General features: G+C 43.1%; 1 protein-coding gene across 1 annotated transcript in view; it reads right to left on the reverse strand.

The window, feature by feature from the left end:
- PIP5K1B (phosphatidylinositol-4-phosphate 5-kinase type 1 beta) overlaps nt 1-19,282 on the reverse strand; it is a gene marked incomplete at its 3' end in the record, with an annotated part of 213,433 nt that overhangs the window by 127,834 nt on the left and 66,317 nt on the right. The window contains exons 4-5 of the mRNA XM_007956569.2: nt 13,699-13,851; nt 6,921-7,220 (exon numbers count right to left, since the gene is read on the reverse strand). Of these exons, the coding sequence (XP_007954760.1) occupies nt 6,921-7,220; nt 13,699-13,851 (453 nt within the window). The remainder of the gene's footprint in view (nt 1-6,920; nt 7,221-13,698; nt 13,852-19,282) is intronic.

Below are 19,282 nucleotides of genomic sequence, written 5' to 3' on the forward strand. Positions count from 1 at the left end.
AAAGCCAATCAATGATCCCATGGGATCACAGCGTCTGCAAAACATCATTTGAAAGACAGCGGATGTGTTTATACCTTCTTTTGTAAGTAATCTTTCAAGGTATGATACAGAGGTATGGAATCGATGATATCCCTCTACCTTCTCATGTTCTGGCTGAAGTCTAAATATTCCAATTCCTTATTGGTAAAATAGCAATAGTTTAAATTGAAGCGTTGTCCTCAAAGAGACACATGTCTATTTTCTATTTGGTTTGAAGTACTTTTTCCTCCCCAAGGCAACCAATATAAAAAAAAGAGAATAAACTGTCTAAACTAAATGGAAACAATTTCCTACAAAACACAATAATACATGAGGAGGTAAACACTAGTTCTAGTGCAGAATTAAATATAATACAAAGGCTCTATCTACAAACTAGGGAGCTCTGGTGGTGTAGTACCTAAGGCACCTGACTGCTAACCAGAAGGCTGGTGGTTCAAACCCACCAGCCACTCCTCGGAAGGAAGATTGGGGAATCTACTTCTGTAGTGATACTGCCTTGGAAACACAAGAATGGGCCGCTCTGAGTTGGAGATGACTCAATGGCACAGAACAACAATATCTACAAACTTAGAGCCTGCCCTACATGACTAGAAGAAAGCTTCCAGCATGCACACCAAAAGGTTTAGTGTTTTTGAAACCAGTTTCATGCAAGTCTGAGAACCTACTAATATTTATGATAATAGTCATTTGTACAAAAAAAAGAAAATTAGTTCCACACTATTTAAACATGGACAACATTGTTGCCCAACAGCAAAACACAGTAAGCATAAAATAAGCCACTTAGGTGATTAATTATCAAGATGGCCACTTGAAGAAAAATTTGGATTGTAAACACAAACTCTCAGTAATGTTCTTTGTCTTAATGTGATTTCTCCAAACAGTCATCCATAAATGGGCCTTCTCAGATTTTTCCATTGATAAGTTATGTCAGAGAAGAACTAATTATAGTAAATGATACATGAATAACTCCTATAGAAATAGTTTCCCATTGTTCCTTCTAAAATTAACACATAAATTTTCAGTTGAAAAGCAGTTTTATTGTAATCTTGCAACATGTATTGAGCGTATACACTAAGCCAGGGTACTGCAGCTGCAAAAAGGTCTAAGGAAGGAGTCTTGCTTTTCAGAGTGTAGCTGGGGAGGCAGAGTACACACCTACAGGAAACAGGGTCTAATGACTATTTACAATCGTGCTTCTGTGGAAGAATGATTGGATTGAAATACAAGTATACTTTTGTAACACAAAACCAAACCAAGTCAGTTACTGTTGAATCAGTTGTGACTAATGGCAACCCCATGTGTGCAGAGTTGAACTGTGCTCCACTGGGTTTTCAAGGCTGTGATGTTTTGCAAATAGGTCACCAGGCCTTTCCTCTGAGGTGCCACTGGTGGGATTTGAACCTCCAACCTTCTAGTTGATGTTGAGGACTTAAGCATTTGTGCCACTCAGGGACTCTTAAATGACTCTTTGTATGGGGACAACCAGTATGGTTTTTCAAATAATTATCAAGTGATTCAAAATGGAGATCAGCTGCTTTATTAAATTCTCAGAGCCATTCAATTCTCATTAAATTAGTCAGACATTGCATGCAACTGCGTATTTCCTCCAAGGTAGAGCACAGTGAACCTAACCAACTCCAGCTTCCAATTCTGTCCTCATGTGTGTCAGAGCAGAACTGTGCCCTGGCTGATTTTTCAGAAGCATATCTCCAGGCCTTTCTTCTGAGGCGCTTCTGGGTGGACTTGAACCTCCAACCTTTCAGTTAGAAGCCAAGTGTGTTAACCATTTTTACCAACCACGGATGACTAAAACATAGCCAGGTACACGGAAGTCCTGGTAGCATACAGAAACCTCTCTTTACCATCAGTCTACTGTGTTCATTCAAGTACACATCCCAATCAACATTTACTAAGTACCTACTGAGAAGCTCTGATGGTGCAGTGGTTAAAGTGCTTGGTTGCTAACCAAAAGGTTGGCGGTTCAGACTCACCCAATGGCTCCACAGAAGCAAGACCTGGTGATTTGCTCCTGTAAAGATTATAGCCTTGGAAACCAATGGTGCAGTTCTACTCTGTTCTAAAGGGTCACTATGAGTCAAAATTGACTCCATGGCAACAGATTTGGTTCAGTTTTGGACAAAGAGGAAGAGAAGGGAGGAAAGCGTAGCTTCAGGACATGAATTTAGGCAGCTGGCTACATCATGGTGACATTCCATGACACAGGGAAGACAGGCAGAGGGATAGGCTTGGGGGAGATGACAGAGAGGCTAGAAGAGCAGCTTTCAAATACAGTGCAGCTCAGCTTGTTCACTATGTGGGAATCACAGGGGATGGCTGGGCTAAATCCAATTTTCTTGTTTTTGACAGCCAGTGACCAGTGATGTCACCCTTTCCCTGGGCCAAGCTCACTATAAGTGCAGATGGTATCACACTAGGCAGCAGGGGGTGAGGTCAAGGGATGAGTCAAGAGAGGGACCGATCATTTATACCTGCTTTCCCATACACAGCCAACAGGGACAGCCATGTGGGTCTGAGCCCTTGCTTCTGGGAGGAGCCCCCTGTTGGAATCCTGAGGGCTCAGCAGGGTTGATGCACAGGGTGAGCTCAGTTTTCCAAAGCTCAGAGTGGAGGAGGTGGTCAGGGACGCACCCTCACAGGGGCCTGAAGGTGGGCTGGACCAGGGGTGGTAGGGAAAGGGCTTGGGCTATTTAGGGATGTTAGGCAGGGATGGCACTTTTCAAGAGGGCTCATTGTGGGATGTGGTTACTCAGGTCATTTAGATACATGTCTGATGGGGGACTCGGGAAGGTGTTGATGGGAAGCAGGGCATGAGGGGGGTCAGGCTGGGTCGCTAAGTCACATAGGTGTGGTCCAGCCAGCAGTCATGATCAGGGAAATGGAGCTCCAGGTCTGAGATATTAGGACAAAATATGAAAGATGGGGATGGAGGTGGAAGCAAGTATGGTCAGCAAGAGGACAGCAGACTTATTATGCCTGTCTGGGGAACCACAGCACAGCTGGGGCCCTGAGACCTGGAATTCTTGGATTTGCCACTTCTAAACCCTTAAGAGGACTTAGACTCACTGGACCTCTGCCAACTTCTCTCTCCATCCTTGTGTGCTCTCCTTAACTATTAACTGCCAAAAAAACCAAACAACTGTGATTCCCAGAACGCCTTATGTGATGTCATGCCTAGTTACATTATTCTCTCCTAGAAATAGATGCTTCTATTGTCTTATCTTACAAGGAACCTTGGTGGTGCTGTGAGAAGGCATCTGGCTGCTAACCAAAAGGCAGCAGTTCGAACCCACCAGCTGCTTCTTAGAAAAAAGATGAGGCATTCTGTTTCCATAAAGATTTATAGCCTTGGAAACCCAATGGGGTTGCTATGACTCAATGGCAGTGTTTTTTTTTTTTTTTTAATTGCCTTACCTATGGATCCCTGCTGGTACAACAGTTAAGCACTCAGCTGCTAACCAAAAGGTTGATGGTTTGAACCCAACCAGTGCCTCCAAGGGAGAAAGACCTGGTGATCTGCATAGGAAGATTATAGCATAGGAAATAGGATGGTTCTACTCCATCACATGGGATCACTATGAGTTGAAAGCAACTGGACGGCACCCAACAACAAATGCTTTGCCTACCTGGAGACTAGCTCTCCATCCTTCAAACCAAGCTATGATGTCACTGACTTCATCCTCACCAACCAGTTGCCATGGAGTCAACTCCAACTCCAGATGCCCCCATTGGGTTAGAGGAGAACTGTACTCCTTAGGTTCTTCAGTGGCTGATATTTCAGAAGTATATCTCCAGGGCTTTCTTCAGATGCTCCTGTGAGTGGACTGGACCCTCCAAACTTTCAGTTTGGAACAACATGTGAATCATTTGCACCCCCCAGGCACTCCACACACTCCCATGCTACCTCTCACAGATGCCTCTCTGAAGCCACTGTGCCTACTTTGAAGAACTTTAGAGTGAATTTCCAACCCCTGTGTCTTGAGTCTCACTGGTAGCACAGTGCCTAAGGCATTTGACTACTAATCAGAAGGCTGGTGGTTCAAACCCACCAGCCACTCCTCAGAAGGAAGGTTGGGCAATCTGCTTCCATAGTGATACCGCCTCAGAAACCCAAGGAGGGGTTGCTGTGAGTCAGGTTCGACTCGACAGCACATAACAACAACATGTCTTGGGTCAGATCCAACTCAGTGGCAGTGAGTTTGGTATGTCCTGTGGAAGGTCAAATGCATCAAGTGACAAGGAGTTAGTCTTAGGATACCTCTACACTTGACCTTTAACAGGATGTTTCTAGAATCACAAACCTAAAAAAAAAAAAAAAAAAAAAAACCCACTCTCCAGGGTCTCATTCCTGAGGAAGAGTAGTGTTTGCCCTTGATCCACTTGTCTTGGGCTCAGGAAGAGTGAATAAACAGACAATTCCTGTGCAATGGGGCTGTTATACCGGATCTTTCCTTTTGTTCTGGCACTAAAGCACGTGGTTTCAGAAGAGAGTGGAAAAAGTCTTTCCATATTCAAGAGGCAAGACACACACAGACAGAGAAAGCAAGTCTAACACTGGAGAGGCTCATGCTGCACTCTGGGGAATTGAGAGTCACATTTCACCCACATTCTGAAGGGTAAATACAAGGAAAGGCTTTCTTCTAAATTGTGGCTGTTGTTTTTATTTATTCATTAAAAAAGATATGAATCACTCATATCCACCCCACTAAGTTATCTGAATAGCTCTGCTGAACAATTTTTTTTTTTCTTCATTTGCTTGGTTCCCACTATACCTCCTTTGCCTTCTGAGGGGGGAGGGAAAGCCTAACCCAGAAAATCTATAAATTTCAGCTGAAGCTTATACTTTGTTCCCAAACAGCTGTGGGCTGTGCCACTGACCTGCTAAGCAATGCCAGACAAGTTTCAAAACCTCTTTGAGAATGGAACTCCTCAGAAATTAAAATGGGAATGTGAATAGTACAGTCTTCAAAGGGTTGACAAGGAATTAAAAGTAAAAATGCACCAAAAAATCTTCGCCTAGCCTGGTCTGCTGTAAGAACTCACTAAATGGAAGCTGAAGAGTAGGGATGGGAAGGAAAATTCCTGTCACTGAGAAAATGACACCAAGGACTCCTTCTCATGCATTAGCATGTATGTTATGGCAGGTATAGAAAGGAAAATCCAGAAACCGTAGGATACTGCTGCTCAAGGAGTCACTGGGTGGCACAAACAATTAACAAGCTCATCTGCTTTCCAAAAGGTTGGCGGTTTGAGTCTACCCAGAGTCACCTCAGAAGAAAGACCTGGCAATCTATTTCTGAAAAATCAGCCATTGAAAACCCAGTGGAGCACAGTTTCACTCTGACCCATGTGGGGGCTCCGTGACTTGGAATTAACTGGATGGAAATTGGTTTTTGGGTTTTGGTTCCTCTGAGGATTTCCCACTTTGTCTGTTGGACCGGAGGTTACACTGTCCTCCTCACCTTCAGGTGAGCTGAGGTTGGGCAGAGAAGTACATCCCATCCCCTGCAATGATGTTGGTCACCTTTCTAAGCCTTCAGAAGACCAGAGAGCTATAGCCTGAAAAGAAAATCCCAGCCAAGCTCTGTGAGCCCTACTCACCCCTGTAAACAGCACTGCCAGGCCTAGGCCCAACCCTGCCCTGTCATACTCTCTGCTCCCTTCCACACCCTCTGCCCCTCCACTATGCCCTCTGCCCCCTCCACCTGCATTCTGCCCTCCCCACTGAGCCCTCTGCCCCCTTCACTGAGCTCTTTGCCCCTCCACCGTACTCTCTACCCCCTCCACCATGCATTGTGACCCCTCCACCTGCACATCGGCCCCCATCCACTGCACTCTCCGCTCCCCTCTATTCTCTGTCCCTCCACTAGGCCCAGCTAAGCTGAGTGCCTGGATCTTCCTCCCAAGTGCTAGGGGGTGATACTCCTGAGGATCTGTTAATCCAATGATCATTTTTCTCAGAAGGCACTAGACTTGTCTCATCTTTTTCTCCAAAAAGACTTTTACCTGTGCTCCATAAGTGCACAGGTCAGAAAAATCTTGCTTAAGCGTTGGCCTTACTTCATTTGCAGACTAAGAGATTGCAGACCATGAATTTCTTCTGACTTCTGACAGCCCTGGTTAAGTATGCACAAATGACTGCCTTTCATTCAGTTGGCATAAAACACTTTCAGCACATATGCTGCTCATGGGAATGGTTCTGCACCCACACTGGGATCTACAGTTCATCTCACCAAGGGCATTTTCTCCAAATCTCTCTCCCCAGTGGAAGCTCACTTCCTCTGAGTTCTGTATACGGCTTTCCTTGCCAATCACAGCATTAAGCCTCAATTTCTTATGACCCTAGTTTAACTACCTTCATCACAGTTTGGGACAAAAAGAAAAAGCTTTCATGACTCATTTTATCAAGGAAGCTGACTTTAAAAAAAAAAAAAAAAACAACAGTTGCCATTAACTTGATTTCAACCCTCATGTGTGTCAGAGTAGGACTGTGTTCTGTAGGGCTTCCAATGGCTGATTTTTTCAGAAGTAGAGCAACAGTCCTTTCTTCTGAGGTACCTTTAGGTAGCCTGGAATCTCCAAACTTTCAGTAAGTGGCTGAGCATGCTAACTGGTTACTCCACCCAGGGACTCTGAAGCCGACTTCCCTTACTTATAAAATCAACAGAGAAGACTCCAGACGATTCCTTGATCATTCCCTTCAACCTCAGAGAAACCTGGATCAGCACTGGGACTGGGAAAGATGCAATTCCATGTGTCCACACTGGACATTCGTTATTTCTATGCTTTTGATGAGTGGTAGCCCAGGATGACCTTACCACAGATGACCTTTCAAAGGGAATGACAGTGGGGACATGCCTTACCCGGCAGTCTCTCTGGAGTGTTTTCATCAGTGCGTTGTATGTTTCAGTATCAAAATACAGCCCTTCGTGCATGTCCTGCAGGAAGTCTAAGTCCTTGAACGTGGGGTTGGACTTCTCTCTCTCCTTTCGGGATGCTCTTCGTTTATAGGTTGAGCCTTTCAAGTCGTACGAGTAGTGCATCCTCATGGTGCGTGGCAAGACGTTGTTCATCACCACAATCCTGATGTTGATGCCACCGGACTGCATGCAGTACAGTCCGTAGAATTTTGGCAAAAGAGTCCTTGGGTTCTGGTTTAAATTCTGAAAACAGGAAAAGGGAAATACATTTAAAATTTCCCATTTTTATAAAACCATGCCCATGAAAGATGGGTTTTCATGCAAACATGAAAATCATTTGGATTAATTCTCGTTACTAATGGTCATTGGTAAAATGTTGCTGTATCTTATTTATTCCTTAAGTTTGCTTATTGGAACAATGACTTCATCACTCAAAACTCAGGGCTTGAAAAGTGGCTGCAGTGAAAATGGACATAATTCCCAAATTAGCCCCAATTAAAAATGGGCAAAGGAGCCCTAATGGTGCAGTGTTAAAGCACCCAACTTTCAATCAAAAGGTTGGTGTTTTGAATCCACCAGCTTCTCCACGTGAGAAAGATGTGAAAGTCTCCTTCCATAAAGATTTACAGGCTTGGAAAACCTATGGAGTAGTTCTACTCTGTCCTACGGGGGTCACTGTGAGCGGGAATCAACTTGACAGTGATGGGGAAAACAGGCAAAGCATTATCTGGTGTGAGGGTGGCCATATTCTAAGGTGGCGGGAGGGAAAATCAACTGCTAGGGTATAAACAATGAACATTTTAAATTTTGGTAGCCCATGAAGACCTGCCCTCCAAAACAGCTAGTCCCAGTTACCATTCCAACAGCAAGGTGCAGGACTGCACACATCCCTTCACTCTTACCATACATTCAAGGTTTGAAAGTATGATAAGGGAAAAGTGGAAACTTATTTTTTTAAATGTGAATATCACTGATTATTGTAAACATTTGATATTTTGATGTATTTTGGGCCATTTGTATCACCTCAATAATTTTGTATGAATATCTTTTGCTAATCTTTCCATATGTTTTTGTCATTGGAGTTCTTGATATACTCTGGCTATTTATCATTTTCCTATCTATAGAGAGAGTAGCACAGTGCCTAATCTCTCCCCCCAGTGGAAGCTCTAACTGACTGCTAACCAGAAGGCTGGCGGTTCAAACCCACCAGCCACTCATCGGAAGGAAGGTTGGGCACTCTACTTCCATAGCAATACCACCTCAGAAACCCAAGGAGGGGTCACTATGAGTTGGATCTGACTCGATGGCAGTGGGTTTGGTTTGGTTATCTACAGAGAGTAAATATTTTTTCCCATTATACTGTTTGTCCTTTTTTATTATTGTAAAAATAGGGAATACACAACCTATTTTTGTTCCATTTTAAAAGTAGGTGAGGAAAGGGAGCTCTGGTGGACTAATGGTTAAAGCACCCAGGTGCTACCCAAAAGACTGGTGGTTCAAATCTACTAACTGATCTGTGGGAGAAAGATGAGGCAATCTGCTTCCACAAAAATTTACATTCTTGAAAACCCTATGGGGTAGTTCCAGTCTGTCCTAAAAGGTTGCTGTGAGTTGGAATTGACTCAATGACAGTGGATTTGGTTTATCTTAAAGGACGTGTATATCGTGAAAAGTCTCTTTGCCACCACTGCTCTTGTCCTCTCCCCACTTTTGGAAATTACTGGATTATCCCAGCATTCTGGCAATCCTCTATGTGCTTCTGTTATGTATGTATCTGGAATATTTTTGTTATACAGATGCTTTATTGTAGAACGTATAGAATGAATAGAATGTATCTATTTTTTTCTTGTCCTTTTCTTTTCTCATCTTGTTTCCCAGAGCTTTTTATACTCCAAGGTTATAAATTTATTCTATTTTTATTCTAAATTTTTAATAGTTTTGCTCTTGATTCCATATGGATGTGATACTTTTGTGTGAAAAGTTTGAAATGGGGAAGTTATTTAATTTCCCCCAAAATGGATAGCCATTTATTCTTTCTCAAGAGAGTCTATGTTCCCCTTACATCATACAGTAGATTATCAAAGACACACAGGCCTATTTCTAGAAACTTGATTTGAATCCATTGAGCCATTTGTTTGTTGTTGTTAGGTGCCGTTGAGTCAGTTCCGATTCAGAGAGACCCTATGCACAACAAAATGAAACACTGTCTGGTTCTGCACCATCCTCACAATTGCTGTGCTTGAGCTCATTGTTGCAGCCACTGTGTCCATCCACCTCATTGAGGGGATTCTTTTTTGCTGGTACTCTACCTTACCAAGCATGATGTCCTTCCCCAGGGACTGGTCCCTTCTGACAACATGTCCAAAGTAGAAGAGAGAAAGTCTGGACCTTCTTGCTTCTAAGGAGCATTCTCGCTGTACTTCTTTCAAGACAGGTTTGTTCCTTCTCCTGGTAGTCCATGGTATTTTTGATATTCTTTGCCAATACCACAGTTCAAGTGTAACAATTCATTTATTTCTTTAGAACTGTAATAACACTCTGTCTTTATGGTTAGTATAATTCAATAAGCTTTTGGTATATGTTTGGGCCCTTCATCCCACTATCCTTTTCAAAATGTTTTGTTCATTCTTACAACCTTCTCTTCCATTGTTCATTTTTAACTATGCTGTTGAAATGATACTTGCTTTCTCTTCCAAAAGAAACAGCTGCTTCTTGGAAAAATCCCATTGGACTTTTTATCGGAACTAGACCAGATTAATACACTGATTCAGAGGTAGTTCATATCTTCACAATTTTGAATCTGGAAACGATGCCTATCTCTGTCCTTTAAGATGGTTTTTTACACCCTTCAAAAGCATTTTGAAGTTTCCTTCATATTGGTCTTATACATTCATTTTTATAGACTCAGGTATTTTAAAGTTTTTCTTGTTATTACCAACAATATTTTTAATTGATTACTATTCATGCATTATAAATACAACAACTTGCTTTCCCAATTGGAATAATGCCTTCATTTATTTACATCTTTATTTTTCTCATAATGTTCATTAACTTAAAAAAAATGTTGATTATTGTCATCATAAGGAGCTCTGGTGGCATAGTGGGTAAGGTATTTAGCTGCTAATCAGAAGGTCAGTGGTTCAAACCCATCAGCTGCTCCATGGGAGGAAGATGAGGAAATCCACTTCTGTAAAGATTTACAGCCTTGGAAACCCAATGCAGGTCCCTATGAATTGGAATCGACTTGATGGCAGCAGGTTTACTGTCACCACGAACAATGTCTCTTTTTTGCATTCTACCATCTGTTTCACATGACCTATAAAATGGAACACAATGGATTTGGTAGCTTTAGCTTATAGCCTGCAAATCTGCTGGACCCCTTTTATTCTAGAGACCACTAGTCTACTTTCTTAAAATCTGCCTCATTCTCAATTGTACCATTTCCAGAGAATAGTGCTGATGCTTACTTCTAGTCTTGCTTCCACTCAAAACATTATCTGCCGGATTTCCTAACAAATGTGTCAGAGAGAAAAAGGGATGACAGGCACCCTTGTCGTCTTCCCTTGTTATTTCCAGGGCAAAGGCTCTTGGTCTTCTCCATGAGAGACTGTGTGAACTCTTAGAGATCAATACACGTATATGCATGCATTTCATCTGTTTACTTGTTATATTGGAGAAACCTTCCCTAGCAGTTTTCAGAGATTTAACTAACAGGAGATGTTGGACTCTGGTGTAGCTTTTCCTTAGCATGTACTGGGAAAGCATCTGATGTTCACATTTTTTCTTGAGTGAGATGAATCATAGTGTTTGTTCCATTTGTTGAATGAATGGGATAAACCTGCTTATTCAGGACCAAAACCTTTTAAAATCTGTGCATGCTACCCACTAAGATTGCTCTTTAGATTTACGACTGTTCTATGTAGATGTGGGATTGGCTTATACACTTCATGTTCTCCATCTGATGTGGGAATGAAAACTGTGTTTTTAAACACAAATGAGCTATGTGGCTGCTCACCAATTTTGTTTTGAGACAAAGATGGTAATGGTCACCTCTCATAGCTGGTGAATGGGGGAACTGGGGCTTTTGAAATCCAAACGTCTCCATGTAGCACTCCAATCACAGAAAATGAATAACTGCTATGAAAGTACAAAGAAACCCCAGGCCACTTTGCTGCTTAGTCAATTTCGACTCACAGCAACCCTGTATGTGTCAGAGGAGAACTGCTCACTAGGACTTCCAATGGCTGCAACCTTTCAGAAGCAGATATCCAGGGGCTTTCTTGCAAAGTGAATCTGGGTGGATTCGAACCTCCAACCTTTTGGCTAGTAGCTGAAGGTTAACTGTTTGTGCCACTCAGGGACTCCATACAAAGAAATCAGGGCTAAGAAAATGACAGGACCACTTAGGCACATTTAAAAGCTTGGACTATATGTCCAATAAATCCATCTGGGCTAAGTTACTGTTTCTTTGTATCTGAGACTATAAGAAGAGATTTTGTTTATGTTATCATATTTAAACTATGACATCCTAAATTCTAAAGTGTAGTTGCTAAGAGTAGCTGATATTAAATATATACCGTGAACAGTGCTCTGGTAGTGCAATGGTTAAGCATTCAGCTGCTATCTTAAGGACTGGTGGCTCAAACCTACCAGCTGCTCCACAGAAGAAAGATGAGGCAGTCTGCTTCCACAAAGATTTACAGCCTTGGAAACTCCATGGAGGCAGTTCTACTCTGTCCTATAGGGTTGCTATAAGTCAGGATTGACTCAATGGCAGTGAATGTAGTTTTCTAGTATAGTGCCGGGGTTAAAAATGCCACCTCTGGAACCTGAATGCCTGTATTCAAGTCCCACCTCTGCAGCTCATTAGCTGAATAACCCTGTGTGGTAGTTAAAACTGTGTGTCAACTTGGCTGAGCCATGGTTTTGAGGGGTTTGGCAACTGGATATGGTGTAGTCATCTCCACAGTAGAATCTGATATGAGCACCTAATTAGTTGCCTTTGGGGAGTGGCCTGCTTCCTGTATATATAAAGAAGTTTTGAGGAAGATCTCTAGCTTTTTGACACATTTGAATCCTGCATTTGGCCAAGTCTTCATTTCCAGTTCCTGGTCTTAAAACAACAGCCTGATGTGTTGCCTGCCAATCTTGGGATTCTTCCTGGACTTGAACCAGTGGCCTGCCGTGTCACCTACTGATCTTGTGATCCTATCATTTTACCTAATGACCTTGGGTTTGTCAGCCTCAGCAGCCAGCAGCTGCCTCAGTTAGGAGATGCCTCCAGCTCCGTGGGCCTGGAATAAGAGGCAGAGCCAAAGCCCAAGGTTGAAAGGCCTTTACCCAGCCCCTAGAGCTGGCATTCTGAATTTGGACTTCTGGCTTCCTAAACTGCAAGAGTATAAATTACTGTTTGTTAAGCAATCCACTTGTGGTATTTCTGTTATAGCAGCACTAGAGAACTAAGACACCCTGAACCAGGTATTTGATTTATCTTCGCCTCAATCATCCCACCTGTAAGACAAAGATAACCATGGGAATGAAGGTTGCTACAAAGATTCGGTGAATTTGCACACTAGAGTACTGACAGCCATACCTGATACCTAGTGAGCTCACCATGAATGGGAGGCACTTATTGTCACTGTTTACTGGGTACAAGGAGCTTGGCAATACTTCCTTCATCCTAAATCCTATACCCTTCCTTTATCACAGCAACAAGGTATGACAGGTTATTTCCCAGCTTTTAAAGACTGACTCAGAACTTCTGTTCTGTTGTACACAGGGTCATTATGAGTTAGAACTGACTCGAGCACACCTAACATCAACAAAGACAAAGACTGACTCAGATCAGCTAAATAACAAATTGGCTCCTCAAAAAAAGAATATCACCCGCAAATAATGAGCTCCTTTAGACAACCATCAATAGGAGGCCAAATGGTCAACAATGACTCCAATGCAAAGATGAGAAGGTAAGGGGGAAAGGAAACTAGAGTACTGGAAACAGACCAACTAGAATGGAATAAATGAGAACAATGACACATGGTGAAAAAATGTGACCAATAATACTGAATAGACCAAAAAAACAAAAAACAAAAAACCCAAACTCACTGCCGTCCAGTTGGTCCTGACTCATAACGACCCCTCCTTGGGTTTCCGAGGCGGTATCTCTACAGAAGTAGATTGCCCAACCTTCCTTCCGAGGAGTGGCTGGTGGGTTTGAACCACCAGGCCTCTGGTAACTCAAATGCCTTAAGGCACTACGCCACCAGAGCTCCCAAAAGTCTGTGTATAAATTGTTAAATGGGAACCTAATTTGCAGTACAAATTTTCATCTGAAATACAATAAAATATTATTAAAAACACTGATGATGCTGCTTACTCATAGTCTCATGATGAGTTGATAGCTGAGCTGGGATCTGAACCCAGAACTATGATTCAACAATCATGCCCTACTGCTCAAGGCTTACTCACTTTTTAAAATCTATTCAATGAAGGGACAGTATAGTCTGAACACAAAAGGAAGTTCACCAGAGGCAAAGCAACATGACTGACAGTCACTCGGAAAACACCTCAGGAGTGTACTGACTGTGTGCTGGTGTCTCCTCCTTTGGGAAGCAGATCACCAGGTCTTTGTTTCAAGGTGCCTCTGGATGGATTCGAACCTCTCACTGTCCCTCCTGTGACAGTAATTAAGATAGGGCTTTCATCACACGCAGTAACTCACCATGTAGTACCCTGGCAGTAATTTCTGAAGGAACTCTGCTTCCTTGTGCTGAACGGTCTTGATGATGAATTCGTCATCACTGGTCACAAAAAACAAGGAACCGCTGGCCCCGGGGTTGGACAGCTCAATGAGGGGCTCGCTGCAGATGGAATACTGAAAGAGCAAATACAGACATTTCAAAGCCAAGGATGGTTCACTTTCCTAAAGTCATTGGCAACTACCATCATCTATCTCCTTCCCCTAGTCTTGCTGCTGCTTCTTCTTTAATAGTATTTTATTGTGTTTTCAGTGAAAGTTTGCAAGTTAGGTTTCCATTTAACAACTACAACACATATTGTTCAGAGACATCAGTTACGTTTCTCACAATGTGTCCACATTCTCATTCATTTCCTTCTGGCTGTTTTGATTCCAGTCATCTCCTCTCCCTGTCTCTGTACCCTTTCCTCTATGCTTTATAGCAAACTGTTAGAACTGTTGACCAGTTGATCTCATACAGATGATTCTATAAAAGATGTACAGAACTCATTGGAAACAGTCTTTATTTTATGAGCCAATCTGTTATTTAACTAAAAGGTGACCCCAGGGGGTAGTTTTGGTTCGAGGTTTATGGAGTATCTAGGGCGATAATCCGAGAAAGTCCTCTAATCTCAAGCGGTCCAGCAAATCTAGAATTTTTTTTTCCCCATCAATTAATATCTTGCTTTAAAAGAACCAAAAAAAAAAAAAAAAAAACAGTACATACAATGAAATATGCAGGTCCCCTTCACTTTTCCTCATTCCTAGGGATAACCACTGTTAAACACTTTGGCATGTATCCTTCTGAGTCCTTTTCCTATGCATTTATGCACAAAAATTTATATTACACATTTAGTGTTTTCTTTTTTATTCCTTAACATATATATATAATCATGAGGAATTACTTATCTTGTTCACTTACACTAGATCTTTTGTGTGTGTGTGTGTGCTTGTGCGCTTTGGGTGCAAATTTATAGCGCAAACTTTGTTTTACATTCAACAGTTTGTGTACATTTGATTTCATGTCCTGATTACCATCCCCAACCATAACACACTCTCCTCAGCTCCCATCCCTGTGACCCCCTCACCTTCTTGTGCCCTTAACTGTGCACTCCTGTCTGTCCAGCTTTCCCTCCATGTGACTGCTTCCCCTCTGGTGTCCCGTGGCCGTTTGCTACAAGGGATGTATCTCCTAGAGTAGATGGGTGCATCACCCTGGGCTGGGTATTCTGCACATAAGTCTTTCTACTTCTAAGAGCCAATCCTTGGGAGTGGGTCCAATCTCAGGCCCAAAGGGTATCCCATAGTCTTGGGGGTCCCTCCAGACTCCATCCAACCAGTAATTCTGGCCATTTTTGTGTTTTTGAATTTTGTTCCACATTTTTCCTCCTACTCTACCCAAGATCTCCAGTTTTGATTCCTTCCTGAGTGGTTGGCATTGGTAGCTGGGCACCACCTAGTTCTTCTGGTCTTGAGGTCCATCATATCCTTGGACTAATTGGTTCCAAATGGCTTTTTTTTCCTTCACTCCTCTTTGCTTCAGATGAGAGGAGACCAATAGATGCATCATAGATGGCCACTAGAAAGCTTTTAAGACCCCAGTTGTACTCACCAAAGTCGGCTGTGGAACAAGATTTTTATATACTGTGTTGTGCCAACCATGGTATTGGGGGACATCAAATCTGCAATTTTTAAGAATGTAAATTTTGTCCTATATTTTTCTCCCATTACTTCAGGGTCCACCTCTTGTGGCCCTGATCAGAATGGTCAGTAGTGGTAGCTGGGTACCACCTAGTTTTTCTGGTCTAAGGGTAGGTGATGCTGTGACCTGTGTAGCTAGCCTTGCTTCTTGACACTTTCTGGCTTTTCAGCATTGGAGCCCAGGGCTTTTCTGAATGAATCAAGGACAAGCTGGAAAACGCAAATAACCAGTGGACTGCAGACAGAACGCTGAAAAGAGCCAAGAGGAAGCACTTGCCCGGCCCTGGGTGTAGCCCAGGGGCCACATGGAAAGGTGAGCAGTAGAACAGGCCTAGGACTTGGAATCACCGATAATGTAAATTTGTGGCTCTTTGCCAAATGTTGGTCTAGAGCCTTGAGTAAGTAACTGAGCATCTTTGGCTCTTAGGATCCTCCCCCAGAAACAGAGATAATAATATTGACGTAGAAGTAGCCAGAAGTTTTATAAGTGAATGCTTTTGCGTAGCAACACCAAACCAAACCAGGTGCCATTGAGCTGATTCTAACTCATGGCAACCCCATGTGCGCCAAAGTAGAACTGTGCTCTGTAGGGTTCACAATGGCTGATTTCTTGGAAGCAGGTTGCCAGGCCTTTCTTCCAAGGCACTTCTGGTTGGACTCAACCCTCCAGTCTTTTGGTTAATGGCCAAGCATGTTAACCATCTGCATTATCCGGGGCCCTGAATGCTTTTGAAACCCCTGGCAGGTAGCGAACATGTGGCTGTTTTTAATTACATGATCATATGCAGAAGAAAGAGGCATGCAGAGACGCGGAGGGAAGTACACAAATTCCACAGGCAGAGAAGGAAGAGCCAGCGGTGCCCGAGGATGCACTAAGGTTTTCCACCTAATGTCAAAGACAAGAAGGTACTCAAAGATGTAAGACTTTCCTGGTGAAGCAAGAAAAAGTTAGTTCTTTCATATAAACATGAAAATACAGTTATGAAATCTAAGCTCTTGTGCAAAATGAAGATAGACCTTGGGTGCTCCAGAAATCCTGATGCTTTGTTCTAGGGGTTTGAATTTCTGGCACAGAACTCCTTACAGATGGGAGTCAATGCTGTGAAAGCAACAGAGGAGGAAGACAGAAGAGGCTGCTAACAGAGAAAGGAAGGGATGATGGGGAAGAACTGTCTGCAGAAAACTGGATTCAAATCTGGACATCTCCCAATGAAAGGGTGGGATTCCTTTATAGGCGGTGTTGTCACATGGATCCAGTCTCACTGGTTCATTGTCAAACACTCCTTTATTATACAATTTATAAACAATATGGATGGAGTAATATAATGTTTTTGTTTTCCTGATATTTTCATCGTTGTTGTGTTAAATCAATCTATGCTGACTCACACTGACCCCATTTAACAGAGGGAAATTATCCCATAGGGTTTTCTTAGCTGTAAACCCTATGGGACAGTTCTACTCTGTCCTATAGAGTCACTATGAGTTGGAATCAACTTGACAGCACTGGGTTTAATCTTTCTGGAAGCTGATCGCCAGGTCTCTCTCCTGCAGAGCTGCTGATGGGTTTGAACCACCAACCTTTAAGTGAGCAGCCAAGCACTTAATCATTGTGCCACCAGAGCTCTGTGATAAAGTGTTTTGATCCAATTGAAAATCCCTTTGAGGGCCACTGCTAGCATTGCATCAGTCTTCAATAAACTGGCTAATAATACTGGACCACCACGCTCTGTAACTCTATTGCTCCTCACCCTACAAAGCAGTTACACACTCTTTTCTAAGCTACCTTCTATGAAATGCTGCCTTTTAAGAGTAAACAAAGAGGAGAGATGGGAACATTTTAATTAGCAATGATCAACAAGGCCGGGTGCATGCCTGTGTTTTATGCACCTTCGGGTACTTTTCATCTGTACAAGCTGTTCAAATTTACTCATTCTCTTGCTTCTATGTCCTGCAGGGCCTCCCTGCTGTACCCACTGGAAAGAAAGCGAAGTGCAACCCAGCTGGGCACTGCCAACAGAAATGAACAACATGAACCTGCCTCACACAGCTGAGACACCTTCCTGCCATCTCTCTGGTAGTGCGACATCTCACTTTGCTCTTCATTGTTGTGCTCTTGTTGGTTGCTGTCCAGTCAACTCTGACTCATGGTGACCCCACAGTGCAGCCTAGAACTGCTCCAAAGAGTTTTCAAGGCTATGACCTTCCAGAAGCCCATCTCCAGTCTTGTCTCCCAAGGCACCTCTGCGTAGGTTTGAACCACCAACCTTTTGGCTTGTAGTTGAATGCACAACCATTTGCACCACCCAGAATTCCTCACTCTGCCCTTTGTTATTGGCTCAGTTGAGCCTAAAGAGACATTTAGAATGACCCTGGGTGGAGAAGAGATGCACTGATGTCCTGTTGCCCAGGCAGTGGTGTGAGTACTGCTCTGAGGCCCCTCAGGCTTCCCTTCTCACTGCCGTCAAGTTGATTTGACTCATAGTGACCCTTCCTCGGGTTTCCATGGTGGTATCTCTCACAGAAGTAGATTGCCCAATCTTTCTTCTGAGGAGTGGCTGGTAGATGTGAACCACCAGCCTTCTGGTTAGCGGTCAAACGCCTTAGGCACTACGTCACCAGAGCTTGGGCAGTGTTTATTTAGCAAACAGGTAAGGAGGAGGGGTGTTGGCACTGTCCCAGAGCAGTCCCACAATCCAAATCACACACATTTCAACAGGATACATATCATCAGCATGCACATGGGGAATGTCAGTGCTCTGAGAACATGAACAGAATAACTGAGGCCGCAAGCCAACTTCAAGGGTACACAACTACGGAGAAACACACACTCATCGTGGGAGGAGACACGGAACCTCTCTATGGAGCGTTGAGTACTCCTTGATGCCACCCCTTCACAAATGTGGATTTCAGCAGCCCTGGCTTGACAGTCATGCTGGATTTTGTGATTTGCACCATTCCCTCTTTTTCCTTCAATACACCATTTTCAAGGGATGTCTTATTTTTATGTTTCTGAGTATTATTTGGGCCTTATTCTCACAGAGCGTGCCTTGTTTGGGGTGCTCGACCCTCTTTTGGCTGTATTCTGTAGAGTGGGTAATCACAATGTGAGGGGCTAGGTAGAGGTCAGTGGCATCACTGGGGTACAATCAGAGGGGAGAACATCAAAAGGACTATCTCAAAAAGATTTGTGCAGTGTTTCAGCAGAAATTTATTATGTTGTTGTTGTTGTTATGTGCCGTCGAGTCAAACCCGACTCATAGCGACCCCTCCTTGGGTTTCTGAGGCAGTATCACTACGGAAGTAGGATTGCCCAACCTTTCTTCCGAGGAGTGGCTGGTGGGTTTGAACCGCCAGCCATCTGGTTAGCAGGCAAGTGTCTTAGCCACTATGCTATATTTTATAAAAATATGCTATAGTTAGTTATAACAACAAAACGATTTTCATAAGCCCAGCTAGCAGTTATACCTACATGCCTAAAACTCCATGCTAATTTACTTTTTGAACCTTCTAATGTGCTCTGATCAGGGCTGTCATTAGTACCAAATTACAATGATGTTTCAAATCTAGTGGTTCTGTCTGCACGCACTATTATAATTAAAAGTGTAATTTTAATTTTGCTAGTTGTGTATGTCCCTACTCTTGCCATTACAAGGAGCTCTAGTAGCACAGTGCCTAAGGCATCTGAGTGCTAACCAGAGGGTTTGTGGTTCAAACCCACCAACCACTCCCCAGAAGCAAGACTGGGCAATCAGCCACTCCCCAGAAGCAAGACTGGGCAATCAAGATTTACCACCTCAGTTGGGACCAGGTTTGCTGGTCCAGTAGAGCCTGGTGGAACCACTGAGACTATGGCCCCTAGCTGCCCTTC

The sequence above is a fragment of the Orycteropus afer genome, unplaced genomic scaffold, assembly GCF_000298275.1.
Source record: "Orycteropus afer afer isolate SDZICR_OR568_19922 unplaced genomic scaffold, OryAfe1.0 scaffold00637, whole genome shotgun sequence".
Taxonomy (NCBI): domain Eukaryota; kingdom Metazoa; phylum Chordata; class Mammalia; order Tubulidentata; family Orycteropodidae; genus Orycteropus; species Orycteropus afer.